Source organism: Mytilus edulis, chromosome 3 (assembly GCF_963676685.1).
Source record: "Mytilus edulis chromosome 3, xbMytEdul2.2, whole genome shotgun sequence".
Classification (NCBI taxonomy): Eukaryota; Metazoa; Mollusca; class Bivalvia; order Mytilida; family Mytilidae; genus Mytilus; species Mytilus edulis.
Window position 1 is genome coordinate 93337788 of NC_092346.1, and position 15083 is coordinate 93352870.

The 15083-nt window shown below is 32.6% G+C and overlaps 2 protein-coding genes across 4 annotated transcripts in view; one reads left to right on the forward strand and one right to left on the reverse strand.

Moving 5' to 3' along the window:
• Positions 1–2585, forward strand: part of LOC139517792 (tyrosine-protein kinase HTK16-like) — a 42517-nt gene extending 39932 nt beyond the window's left edge. The window contains exons 17-18 of one of the 3 annotated variants that reach the window (XM_071309230.1): positions 670–888; positions 2207–2585. In XM_071309230.1, coding sequence (XP_071165331.1) covers positions 670–888; positions 2207–2422 — 435 coding nt within the window. In that variant the 3' untranslated portion in view covers positions 2423–2585. Of the gene's footprint in view, positions 1–669; positions 889–1308; positions 1445–2206 lie in introns of those variants that run through there. The other 2 variants (XM_071309231.1, XM_071309232.1) reach the window with 2 other exon arrangements.
• A 6611-nt stretch (positions 2586–9196) lies between these two features.
• Positions 9197–13123, reverse strand: LOC139517794 (tubulin beta-1 chain-like). Its single transcript, XM_071309234.1, has 2 exons — positions 12437–13123; positions 9197–10719 (listed from the first exon to the last, which is right to left on the reverse strand). The coding sequence occupies exons 1-2, from the start codon at positions 12956–12958 to the stop codon at positions 9892–9894; spliced, it is 1350 nt and encodes a 449-aa protein (XP_071165335.1). The 5' UTR covers positions 12959–13123; the 3' UTR covers positions 9197–9891.
• Between the last annotated feature and the right edge of the window lie 1960 nt (positions 13124–15083).

Below are 15083 nucleotides of genomic sequence, written 5' to 3' on the forward strand. Positions count from 1 at the left end.
AGTATGAAACATAACTCTTTTTATTGGCCTTCCCATGCAACTGTACCCCTTAGATCAGTTTGAACTGGCCCTGATAACTTTAACTAAGAATTATTGTTTTGATAATAAACCATTGTTTAAGACTTTTCAGCAACTGGCCTTCTTCAATTTATGTGAAGCGTCTGGAACACAGCCATTGGTTGAAATGTCTTCAATAATGGTTTATTAATGGAATAAAGTGATAAATGTCCCCTATTGGAATTTTTGAAACAAGGAATAGAATTATTGCACAATGTTTGAACCAAACTTATCAATTCTTCGTCTTCTTTGCTGTTCAACAAGACAAAACTAATACATCAATCAAGAAAATCCCCTAAATACAATCTGATACTGAAAATTGAGGGAAAATTTTAATGTTTTCATTTATGCTAAAATTGCTAGAGATAAAAGTTGCGAAAGCATCATTTCTATGTGGTAGTTTATAAAATGGCAATAAATTAAAAGGGGATATAACAATAGGATATTTTGGTGTGTTTGAGACTTTACTATAAAGGTAATTTTGTGTTAAGTTTAAATTTGACATATTTAAAGAATGTAAAGTGATTGATAGCCCTTCAAGATAAGATAAAAACAAGGTAAAGTGGTATAGGGCCACCACGTGCCATTTAATAAATTCCCTTTCCATTTTAGGTGAAGATTAGTGACTTTGGATTATCTAGAGCCTACTCTGATGAGAGCAGTTATTATAAAGCCAGTAAAGGAGGTCGATGGCCTATAAAATGGTATGCACCAGAATGTGTAAACTACGGGAAATTTACTCATGCTACAGATGTTTGGAGCTATGGAGTAACATTATGGGAAATGTTTAGTTATGGAGATCAACCTTATGGAGACAAAAAGGGAATTGAGGTATGTTCAAGTGGAAATTGAAATGAAAATTGCATTTAAAAGCAATCATGCATTTGATTCTTTATAAAAAAAAAATGTGAAGAATCAAATAAAATAATAGATTGCAATTACTACCCTTGGACAGATAAAAGATATACACCATCAGAAGACATTTTTGGGGACTATTTGGGTAATTTTGGGGTTCATAAAAGTAGGACATTAATAAATCATAAATGTAATGCATCTGTAGTGTATTCAGAAAGTCAAAATTATACAGAATAAAATTCAATTCAAATATAAGTCAAGTTTTGCAGTAAGCTCTCTTCAAGCCTAACTGTGGAATAAGCAGGTTTGACTTAATCTTTATATTTCATTTGAAGGTAATACAGTTCAGTGAGGAAGGCAGTATACTTGACTTAATCTTTATATTTTTATTATAAGGTAATACAGTTCATTGAGGAAGGCAGTAGACTTGACTTAATCTTTATATTTTCATTATAAGGTAATACAGTTCATAGAGGAAGGCAGTAGACTTGACTTAATCTTTATATTTTCATTATAAGGTAATACAGTTCATAGAGGAAGGCAGTAGACTGACTTAATCTTTATATTTCATTATAAGGTAATACAGTTCATAGAGGAAGGCAGTAGACTTGACTTAATCTTTATATTTTCATTATAAGGTAATACAGTTCATAGAGGAAGGCAGTAGACTGACTTAATCTTTATATTTCATTATAAGGTAATACAGTTCATAGAGGAAGGCAGTAGACTTGACTTAATCTTTATATTTTCATTATAAGGTAATACAGTTCATAGAGGAAGGCAGTAGACTGACTTAATCTTTATATTTCATTATAAGGTAATACAGTTCATAGAGGAAGGCAGTAGACTGACTTAATCTTTATATTTCATTATAAGGTAATTCAGTTCATTGAGGAAGGCAGTAGACTTGACTTAATCTTTATATTTTCATTATAAGGTAATTCAGTTCATTGAGGAAGGCAGTAGACTTGACTTAATCTTTATATTTCATTATAAGGTAATTCAGTTCATAGAGGAAGGCAGTAGACTGACTTAATCTTTATATTTCATTATAAGGTAATTCAGTTCATAGAGGAAGGCAGTAGACTGACTTAATCTTTATATTTCATTATAAGGTAATTCAGTTCATAGAGGAAGGCAGTAGACTTGACTTAATCTTTATTTTTCATTATAAGGTAATTCAGTTCATAGAGGAAGGCAGTAGACTGACTTAATCTTTATATTTCATTATAAGGTAATTCAGTTCATAGAGGAAGGCAGTAGACTTGACTTAATCTTTATTTTTCATTATAAGGTAATACAGTTCATTGAGGAAGGCAGTAGACTTGAAAAACCAGATGCATGTCCCGATGTGACCTATATTGAAATGAAAAAATGCTGGATGCCTAAACCAGATGAAAGGCCAACATTTCATGAACTGTCAAATCATTTTGAAACAGAAAAAGAATATGCTGACATAAGAGACTTTAAAAGGAGCAAAGATTCTTCACATTCAAAGAAGAAAAAATAATGTTATTGATTGTTTACTTAATGTTAAAAATTAATGTGATGCAACATTTTTTAATATATATATATATATATATTCTATTAAGATCAAAAAATTATACTGTTCATGTTTTCATTTTATATTTTTATAGATATATTTTTTGATAAAAAAAAAACATTCAATTTTTCCCCACACATAAGCTTTCAATAAAAAAAAACCTTGGCTGTAACTGACAATCCTATATCTTCTATAACCAAAAGTTGGCACTAGATCTGGGTTGCAGGCTTGCGGCCAAAGTAAACTTTATCTTATTTAAAAGCCCTGACACAATTTAATTGGTGCTAAACATATATTGTTAATGTATTGGCTATAAATAATGTCTTAAAAGTGTTACTTTTCCATCATTATTTGTCAACCTAATGCAGTCATGTGTCAAAGTTATCAAATTGCTTCTTTTGAATTTTTGTAAAGCAAAAAAGACTACTGTGTGTAAACAGTTTCATTCATAACATTCATTTGAATATTTTATATTTATTAGAACCTTTTGTAATTGTAAAAATTTTCATATTTAAAAAGCACTCGATGTCCAAGTTAAAGTTGTTGTTTTTTTTATATTTGATTGTATTCACTTCCCACACATTAGATTACTTTTGTTTCTCAACTAAAACTAATAATTTTTATAGAAATTGCAATTGGTAAATACATGTCAATTATTACAAATTTTAGACAGTTTGCTTCAGGTTTTCTTTGGTTACTATCTGTTTTCCATAATTACATGTTTAAAAATAGTATATAGAGTTGGGAATCAGTTAGAGTTTTATATTCTTATTAATACATGTACTTAGTGAGTCTCTTGGTGATATCAGTTCATCAGAAAATGCATTCCAGTTCTGAATTTTGAATTGCTCTCTTAGTCAGAGGTTTGAAAAATACACGCCTCCGGGTGCGGGAATTTCTCGCTACATTGAAGACATGTTGGTGATCTTCTGCTGTTGTTTTTTTCTGTGGTCGAGTTGTTGTCTCTTTGACACATTCCCCATTTCCATTCTCAATTTATTACAATTTTTAAGTAATTGAAAACAAATCTCATTAGATCATGTTGACAGGAGAAAGAAAATGTTGTCAAAAATAAAATAACCAGTGGCATTTGGCTTTATCGCGACATATATATAAAATTAAACAGAGGTTCCATGAAATGCAGGACAAATGCATTTTCTAGCCATTCTCTTTAATAGACTGTAATTTTCTTTTAAAAAGTTTGAATCTCATGTATTTCTTTAAACTATCACTTGACAGCCTTAACAGCCTTATAAAATATTGTGTCCTCTTTATGTCCATTTGTGTTATATTTTCAAAGAATACTGATTATCACTCAAATAACCACTTGCCTATAGATATTCTTGAAACCTGATATTTTTAGGAGTGTTTCCTAGAATGCTTTTAATATTAAAATATGAGTGGAAGTAAGATGGCAGTGTACTTACCGGTAAAAGTTTTAAATTACATGTTTATAGCTTTACTTTATTTTAGAATGCTCTTTTATGAAGAATGATTGATGATTGATTTTCTCCATGGAGAATTTTTTTTTACAAACTTGTTTTGCTTCTGATATTTCAATGAATTGTTGAAATTAGCTTACTCTAATGAAATTTTTGTTAGGTATATGTTAAAATTTACTGGAAAAAAACATTTAAATTCTGCTGCCATGGGAACGGATTTATCAACATATAATGAAAATGGATTAAATGTTTGGATGGATCTTAAATATCAGCTACCATGTCTTCACAAGATCAGAAATACCAATAATTGAATGGAGTTCTAAATTTTCTTCCCAAAAACATTCAAATTGCAACTGTTTTGAGAGGGTATAAGACCATTTTTTTTACTTCTTGGATTTCAAAATTAAAAAGTTATATGAATATATCAATTATCATGTTCCATTGTGCATCAGACACCATAATTCATATTGTATAGTCATGTTTATTTGTTTAGGCCATCAGAATATGGCATTTAAGGAAAAGTTATTTAAACTGACAAAGAAAGGTTTGTACAATTAATATTTAGGTATGAGAAACAGCTTTACTTAAAAAGATATTTTGATACTAGATGTCGATGCCAGTTAGATATATATGTTTCTCCTAATAAAAAAAATAATTTATGACATGGCCTTTCTAGATTCTACATGTTAACTGCAGCACAAAAGTTCAGTTGAATTTCAAATAATGTAAGGTGTAATAATACCTGTTAAAGGGTAATTTCAGTCAGGTATATGTATTAATCTGAAAAACATAGATATTTAGCAGTTTAAATGATGACTACCGGTAATTGTTTTAAGAAAATTTTATTGATTTGGGATTTACAAAAACTGTTGGTTTTATAGTGGATATTAAAAGTTTCCATTTACAATATTTCATTTTGATAATTTTTTTCATATCAAGTTATAAGAATTAACAATATTGTGAATGAATAATTGCTGTTATTGGATTAACATATTTTCATCTTACTTAATTACCATAATGCTTTAAATCTCTCAAATTTTGTTACATTGTTATTTCATAATTAATCGTGTTTTGATTATTAGACTATGATTTGTGATATAAAAATATATTCTAATAAAGACACTTTTATATTAATGAATTCTGAAATTCTTTAAATAGCTGTGTTGGGTTAATTGTCTTTCATGTGTACTCAGAAGAAAACAAATTTTACCTAAGTACCAGTTCATGACATTATTGAAAACAGTCTACAGTATCAACCTCATACCATCCACAAACATTTCAACTTTCTTAACCTTAACCCATAACAATATGTATAGTTTACTCATACCAATATGTATTGTTTATGCATACAAAATTGTATGGTTTACCCACACAAATATGTATGATTTACCAATACCAATTTGTAATGTTTACCGATAACAATGAGTATAGTTCACCCATACCATTGTGTATAGTTAAACCCACACATAAATCAAATGTGTATAGTTACCAATAACAATTTGTATAGTTTACCCCTACCAATGGGTATAGAGATTACCCACACTAACATGTATAGTTACCAATACCATTGTGTAGTTACCCATACCAATGTGTATAGTTAAGCATACCAATATTGCTAGGTTACCCACACAAATGTGTATAGTTTACCCACACAAATGTATATGGTTTACCCATACCCATGTTTTTAGTTTACCCATACCCATGTTTATAGTTTACCCATACCTATTTGTATAGTTTACCCACACAAATGTATATGGTTTACCCATACCCATGTTTATAGTTTACCCATAATCATGTTTATAGTTGACTCATACCAATAAGTTTAGTTTACTCAAACCAATGTTTAAAATTCACCCATACCATTTAAAATGTTTAACAATTCAACTGTGTATAGGTACCAATACCAATGTGTAATTCACCCATACCTGTAGTTCACCATCAACAATGTGTATAGATTACCCACACCAATGTGTAAAGTTTATTAATACCAATGTGTACGGTTCACCCATACCAATGTGTATAGATTATTCAGGCCAATTTGTATAGTATACCCATACCAGTGTGTATAGCTACCCATACCAATGTTCATAGTTCACCCACACCAATTTGTATAATTTACCAACACTCATGTGCATAGTTAAACCATACCACTGTGCATAGTTAAACCCATACCATCCACACATACTAGTAACCCAAATGTGTATTGTTACCCATACCAATATGTATGGTTTACCCATACCAATGTGTAAAGATTATTCACACTAATATGTATAGTTACCAATACCAATGTGTAGTTCACCCATACCAATGTGTAAAGTTTACCCACACCATGTGTATATATTAAAAAGAAGATGTGGTATGATTGCCAATGAGACAAATTAACTCTTCACAAGAGACCAAATGACACAGAAATTAACAACTATAGGTCACCATACGGTCTTCAACAATGAGCAAAGCCCATACCACATAGTCCGCTATAAAAGGGCCACAAAATGACAATGTAAAACAATTAATACGAGAAAACAAGCGGCCTGATTTATATACGAAAAATGAACGAAAAACAAATATGTAACACATGAACAAAAGACAACCACTAAATTACAGGCGTCTGACTTGGGACAGGCACATACATACAGAATATTTACCAATACCAATGTGTATAGTTCAATAATACACCAATTGTGTAGTTACCCATACCAATATACCAATGTGTCTAGTTTACCCACACTAATGTGTATAGGTTACTCAAAACAATAAAGTTTAGTTTACTCATACCAATGTGTACAATTCACGGCATACCATCAACAATCTTTTAAATTCAACTGCATGTGTATAGTTATCTTTACCAACGTGTATAGATTACCAATACTAATATGTATAGTTACCAATACCAATGTGTATAGATTACCCACACTAATATATATATAGTTTATCAATATCAAAGTGTAAGGTTCACCCATACCAATATGTATAGATTATCCACACCAAGTGTATATTTACCCTTACCAATGTGTACAGTTTATCCAAAACCAATGTGTATGGTTTAATTATACCATTGTGTATAGTTTACTCATACCCATGTTTATAGTTTACTCATACCCATGTTTATAGTTTACCCATACCACTGTGTATAGTTTTCCCATACCAATATGTTTAGTTCATATCATACCAATGTGTACAATTTACCCCAAACCATCCATAAATTTCTAAATTCAAATGTATATATAGTTACCCATACCAATGTGTTTAGATTACCCACATCAATGTGTAAAGTTTACCAAATACCAATACCAATGTGTACGGTTTACCCATTCCAATGTGTTTATATGAACCATACCAATCTGTAGTTAATCCAAAGCAATGTTCATGGTTAACCCATATCGTCCACAAATTTATTAATTCAAATGTGTATAGTAATCCATACACATTGGTATACTGAGTTTACCCATACCAATCTGTATAGTATACACATACCAACATGTTTAGTTTATCCATAACAATGTGTATAATGATCTATAATTTACCATAACAACTCTCTGGGGTGTCCTTAGTTTGTCTGGGGCTGTGAAAATGTTCTGACCCTATCCAACACACACTTATTTCCGAGCGGCAGTTCAAATTTCCTGTCCTTCTGAGAGAAAGTAATTTCCCAATAATTCTGGAGCCCTGTTTTTGTTTCCGATAGAATAAATTTCAATACCCTGGAAAAACGTTTCATGCAGCATTTTGTAGTCTTAACAATGTAAGGACATACATGTATGTTATTTTGGTATCCTAAACGAAGGTTGATGCAATTCTGTATGTATGTACTGGTAAATGCCTCCGATATCCGAAGAACCCCTCGAAAGCTGCGAGGGTACAGTGGCATCCATGTACACTCCCTAACGGGATTAATGGAGATGTGTCACTAACGTATATTTATACGACAATTATTTTTACAAGGACAACCAATCCCCACCCAATTCAACACAAAGGGAGTGCTAGGACACCGGGAAGTCTGTTATTGTGGTGGAGGAAGCCGAAGTACTCGGAGAGAACCACCGGGCCACTCGGTGGAAACAGACAAACCAGAGAGATATCAGAAGATTGATCTCCAGGTCAAAGTAGGGACACTTTGACCAACCGAGGCCCCCAACGTACCCATTCTAGTTTAAACTCCGGTCTGGGTACCAGAGATGTGTGTGAGAGGGTGAAAATTACCCTTCTAATGTACTGAGATTTTTAGCACCCCGAGTGAGAATCGAACTCGGGACCTTCAGCACTGTAGCCATCGGTCTTAACCACTAGACCACGAACTCACACTTTTCTACATCTTTGATTGGTCTTCATAAGGAACATAGACATGAACTATCATTGTCAAGGATTTCCTCTTTGGTGCGTATCTGGGGAGTTTCCATGTGAATTGTCAGATTAAAATTGATTTTCTAACAAAAACAATGCTGTTTTGTGATTTCTTTCATAGAAACCGATAACGAAGATATATGTGTTTAGCAATATCTGTGTCTTTGAAGACCGATGAAGAACGAGTGTAAATAAACCCAATAAGTTGAGTGTTATTAGGGTTTGTATTAAAAAAAATCTTTGTCTTATCCCATTCGGAAATGGTATATATATGTGTCTTATTTTTTGTCTGACATAATCATCGACTAAATCATTCAAATATTGCTATCACTATCAACGATAAGAGAAGCGCGACGACGTTCGTTGTCTTTTTCAATCTTTATGTGTTTTTTCCGAAGTTTTATTTATTATTCTTTGCAGTAGATATCTAAACACACTTTCTGACGTACGCATGACCCTGTGTTTGTGTTTTGTACTGGGTGTTTGCTTTCTGTGTATTGTACAAGGTGTTTCTGTATAAAATAGTTTTTCATAATAGTTCAGTTATATAATGATACTGATTGTTGACGTTTTTCTATGTAACTGATAAAAGGGAACTATTAAGTTTTCACACTGTGCTAGTTTAACCATGCTGCATGTCAATGAACGGTTAAGATAATTTGACATATGATCGGTTAATATGCTTTTGACTTTTATACCTTTTTGTTCGTTGTTCGTATGGCCTATTTGCAGCAGGCTCTGTTAATTAAAATACAATTTGTTGAAACTGTGGGTGGGCGAATCAATACTTGACATATGGCATGAAGACTTATTTATTGCTCCGACAGTAAATATCTTCAAGTTTACGGTTGCGTTGTTCGGATGCTGTCCCTTGAACGTATGTCAAATATTTTTTTCTTCATATAAATCATTGTTTTATTAATGTCAGTTATTGGTCACCATCTGAATAATAAAGGTGTACAAAATATTTTTATTTCATAAAAATGTTTAAGAAAATACAGAACAGTATACCAAAAGTTCTCATCAAAACAGTAATGAAGAGAAATAACATACAATGTTTGTTTAAAATATACGTTAACTCTCCCTGTAGAATTTACCCTGTTTAGATTATATATATCAAGTAACATTACATGTCAATGACTTATTTCCCTTTCTGTATTCTTGCAAAATATCTCACAGGTATGATAACTTTCTTCACCTGTTTTCTTACTTTCTGTGTATAAAGTACATATAAAATTGACAATTTAACACAACCCATATAGCCTGAAAAAATGAAGCAATAAATGTAGCTTTCAAAAACAAACACACGCGCCCATGGTTAAAATATATCTTAGCAAATTCAATTTTCATTGCTGCATTAATTTAAGATAACATTAATATAATTATGTGAAATATACTTTTCCTTATTTCGAACAATACTATTTTTCATTGTTATTGTTATAACAAAGTATGCTACAAAAAGGCGTTAATGTTTTATTTCAGAACTAAATGATATTACTCATCGGTATACCAATAAATGGTCATCACAAAAATTGCTATATATGTTGGCGTTGAAATCACAGTATTTTACTCTGTTCAAATAATGAATTTTAAATAGTAAAATATGTAAAAATGCAAAATAAAAGTCTTTGGATTATTCGATGAAGTGTGTATTTAAGCGACTTCAGCTTCTCCTTCATCTTCAAAGTCATCGTCATCGAGCATATTATCCTCTACAGTGGCATCCTGATATTGTTGATATTCAGAAATCAAGTCATTCATGTTAGACTCGGCTTCAGTAAACTCCATCTCATCCATACCCTCTCCAGTATACCAATGGAGGAAAGCTTTCCTTCGGAACATCACAGTAAATTGTTCGGAGATTCTTTTAAACAATTCCTGAATTGCCGTACTGTTCCCGATAAATGTAGCCGACATTTTAAGGCCGACTGGTGGAATGTCACAAACAGCTGTTTTAACATTACACGGAATCCATTCAACAAAATATGTACTGTTTTTATTTTGGATATTTAGCATTTGTTCCTCGACATCTTTCATGGACATTTTACCTCTGAAAATGGCTGCAACTGTCAAGTAACGTCCGTGTCTTGGGTCACAAGCAGCCATCATATTTTTAGCATCGAAAATTTGCTGAGTTAACTCAGCAACGGACAAAGCCCGATAGGACTGGCAACCACGAGCTGTCAACGGAGCAAATCCAGGCATGAAAAAGTGAAGTCTAGGAAAAGGTACCATGTTAACAGCTAGTTTTCTCAGATCGGCATTCAGTTGTCCTGGAAAACGGAGACAAGTTGTAACTCCCGACATGGTCGATGATACCAGATGGTTCAAATCCCCATATGATGGCGTTGATAATTTCAGAGTACGGAAGCATATATCATATAGAGCCTCATTGTCAATGCAAAACGTTTCATCAGTATTCTCAACTAACTGGTGCACGGCTAATGTGGCATTATATGGTTCTACTACCACTTCAGAAACCTGCAAATGTAAAAAGATAACTACTGATGTTTGTGGTTTGGTAGAATGAAATGCTACAATACACAAAATAAAAAATTGAAATATGCAATGATGAATGAAATATAAATCAGAACCACAGAAAAGAGTACATATCTGAAACTGATTTGTCATCAATATATATACGGCCGATAAATTAATATGCACTCATTGCAACTGAGATTGATGCATATGAAATATGAATGGCTGAAGATCGGTTTTACATCTATGGTAATTCTCTCTATCCCTAAAGCGTGCGTCTTAGTTAGATGTTGTATGCATCCATGGGAAGTTTACATTTTCATGACTTGTATTGTGCATAAAATTATATAGCCTTGTCTTTTGTCGAATCATCATATAGTTATAATGTTATAATCTTGTTAACTTGTATCTTGTTCACCCATAACCAGAGGCGTATACAATTGATATATGGTAATATAACTATCTGGAAGAGTATCTTGATATCTATAAATTAAATGTGACACTTGCATTAGGAATGCAATATAAGATTATCGTTTGTAGTGCCGGCTTGAAAATACAAGAAAACAGTATTGAGATTGCCACATGTTTTGTCGGCATGAATTATATGTTTCGATCGATATAATTTCACGAGACGTCTGATTGATATGCGACATTTTTGTGGAATTACATTGTATTGGGGCAACATGTGTTGTCCTTTTTTATATAGATTTCTGATTAATTCTTGTTATTTGATATATGATCAATTTTATTGTTCGATTTCATTCACTTTTTTCATAAGATATTGAGTTGCATGTGTAACAAAAGGATGTTAAATAAAAATAAATTGAAAAGTCTTCGTTAGTGGAAACTTGCATTCTATAAGATAAGATAAGATAAGATATTTTTATTTCCAATTATGGGCCCCAAAGGGCATAAACATTACAACATCAATAATTTTTTCATAATACAATACAAACAATGAGATAAAAAAAAAAAAGTTAAACGAGAACTATTTAAGTTCTTAAAGAATACGTAGATAAAGAATCTATAGTAGGTTGGTTTTTTTTAATACTAATGCATTTTATTACAAGTGTGGTTGATATAGATAACAAACAAGCAGCCCAAAAAGAAAAAAAAAGAAAAATAGATATCCACATATGTATAGTACACAAAAAGTTGGATCAATTAAATATATAATAATTAGCCAAAAAGAAAGTAGAAATTAAACATGTCCATGACTCATATATAACAGCTTGGTTTTCATGATAGCCACATTTTCTCTATAACCATAACGTTTTTGTTTTGTATTGTTTTTGTTTGAAACACAAAGTGCGAGAGGAAACTAAATAATCTTACTAGCATTTGTCAGAATACATACGCATATTATCAGGCTAATATAATAATACAACAATATAACGTGTAAGCACTTTTTGCGGCGATTAAAGGTGTTAACCGTTGGTAGAAATTGTTGAGGAAAGTTACAGTTGAATAAATATAAATACTTTGATTATTTTCAATTTCTAAATCTATGACTTATTCTTGTCAACATAGACATCCATATACATGAGTGTAGGAAGCAGGCAAAAGAGGGGAGCACTTTCAGAAGTTTTCATCCGCCACTTTTCATTCTATGTCTACGCCACTTATATATTTACTGATATTATCAACCCATTCACCCGAGCATTCACCTCAAATGAATGCACATAACATGTAAATTGTTCAACGCTTACACAATACATACCTTGGGAGAAGGGACAACTGAGTAGGTTTTCATAATTCTGTCAGGATATTCCTCTCTGACCTTCCCAATAATCAAAGTGCCCATGCCAGATCCAGTTCCGCCGCCAATAGAGTGGGTTAGTTGGAATCCCTGCAGACAGTCACAGTTTTCAGCTTCCCTTCTGACCACATCAAGAACGGACTCTACTAGCTCTGCTCCTTCTGTGTAATGACCCTTAGCCCAGTTATTTCCCGCACCGCTTTGACCGAAAACAAAATTGTCTGGGCGGAAGACGGCACCAAAAGGACCACATCTTACAGAATCCATTGTACCAGGTTCTAGGTCCACCAAGCAAGCTCTAGGCACGTATTTTCCTCCACTAGCTTCATTATAGTACACTTCTATTCTTTCAAGTTGGTTACTATTGTCCCCGTGATAGCTTCCAGTTGCGTCTATTCCATGTTCCTGGGAAATCACCTCCCAAAACTTTGCCCCAATTTGGTTGCCACATTGTCCTGCCTGTATATGTACGATTTCCCTCATGGTTTCAGACGGTCGTTCAGTTCAGCAGCTCAAGTTTAAGTGATAGAAAAAGACGGATATGGATTATTACAAGGTTCGTAACAGGTTGTCGATGACTAATGTATAACTAGTACATATAAATGTAGATAATTTATCCGATATATGTGGACAATCTGATATACACATGACAAGAAAGATTAGAAAATGTGTCGGGAATGATGAGTCTGAATTGTGGTCAAAGATTCATTGTGCTAATGACCCTTGAAAAGTTTGCAAGCTTAAAGCTTTAATAAAACTATGGAAAAGGGGAGGGGGACAAAAACCTTAAAATACGGATAATTCATTTATTCGAAAAAAGGTAGAAATATACAATTTTCAAATGATGAAGGTCCATGAGATAATTACCACTGAACGTCAAACAAGCTATTGTCCGATATCTAAAACACACGCTACAACAATATATTCATTTATTTTCTTTAAAAAAGCAAAGTATGTGGCATGGTTTATACCAAGTAAGCCAAAAGCAAACTACATCCACATCTTTTTGGAACTCTGGTGGATAGTTGTCTACCAATGTCAGATTTGCTCTAAATGCTTTAGTTTCACAAATCAAAGCCAAAAATTGCACTGTTAATAATGCCCTATCTCGTTATTTTGAAATTAATAAGAAAGAAAAAAATTATGTCGTATCATAACTATTAGAAAGCTTTATTTTTCTAAAAATAATCCTTATAGGAAAGGTTATAAAGTTTGTTTTACGTGAGCCTATTGACAATTACTCGACTAAATTGTGACTTTGATCAGTAACATATATATTAACGTTGTTCTCAGCTTTGATATGGTATTTTAGCTCACCTGAGCCAAAAGGGTCAAGTGGGCTTTCCTCATTACTTGGCGTCCGTCGCCCGTCGCCCGTTGTCGTCGTCGTTCGTTAACTAAATTATTTAGAGCAAATATGGTGTTAAAGTGTTCATTCGTCAAGATCTACCTGTCATGAAAGTATCAGACAAGTCGGACAACTGAGCTTTTCTCGTCACAAGTCAAGATCTATCTGCTCTGAAATTTCAGACACATCAGAAAACCCGTTGTTGGGTTGCTGCCCCAGACTTGTTAATTTTAAAGAAATTTTGCAGATTTGTTGTTATTATCTTGAATATTATAACAGATATAAATAAACTGTAGATCGCAATAAAGTTCAGCAAAGTAAGACCTACAAATGAGTCAAACATGACAAAAATTGTCAAGTGACTCCATAAGGAGTTATTGCCCTTTAAAGTCAATTTTTCGCACTTTTTTGTAATTTTTCACATAATCTTTTCCCCTGTATTTACTGGGCCAAATTAATCCAAACATTGCCTTAATCATCCTTAGAGTATTTAGTTTTAAATTGTATCTGATGACCATGCCCATCTACCATGATGGCCGCCATGGCTATAAAAGAACATAGAAGTGACATGCAATTTTTGGCTTTGATTTATGAAACTAAATCATTTAGAGGAAATCTGACATGGTAGTAAAAAAGTTCATCAGGTCAAAATCTATCTGCCCTGAAATCTTTAGATGAATCAGACAATCTCTTGTTGGGTGCCTGTCATGATTTTGGTAATTTTAAAGAAATTTTGCAGTTTTTGATTATCATCTTGAATATTATAATAGATAAAGGTAAGCTGTACACAGGAAAATGTTCAGCAAAGTCAGATCTACAAATAAGTCTACTTAACCAAAATTGTCAATTGACCCCTAAAGGAGTAATTACTAGCTATACAGTACCCTTTTAAAAAGTCAATTTTCACCAATTTTCATATTTTTTGTTATCTTTTACAAAAAATTTCTCCTTTCCAAACCCAAAGTAGATACATGTGAACGACGGGACAACGTTTTGAGCTACCCCTGATTTCCCCCAATTTATTGGCATTTTTGGACATTAAAATGTGTTACCACAGAAGTACCCGACTGTGTGTTTTGGTACTATGTTAAGATTTAACCCTTCTGATTCAGTGTTAATTTTTGGGAGACAGATGTTATAATGTCAACAGTAATGACAATTAACAGTTCTATTGTCACTTCGTAAGACATTTACACATCAGATGCTCAAATGTCAAAGAATTGATTATACATTTTATAGTTCATGTTTTTTCTGTAGCTT

Bases quoted from the DNA above. Each gene is read 5' to 3' on its own strand.
- LOC139517794 (XM_071309234.1), bottom strand. From the start codon at position 12,958: ATGAGGGAAATCGTACATATACAGGCAGGACAATGTGGCAACCAAATT. The intron at 10,720-12,436 runs GTATGTATTGTG...TTACATTTGCAG, and splicing joins CAGTTGTCCCTTCTCCCAAG to GTTTCTGAAGTGGTAGTAGA.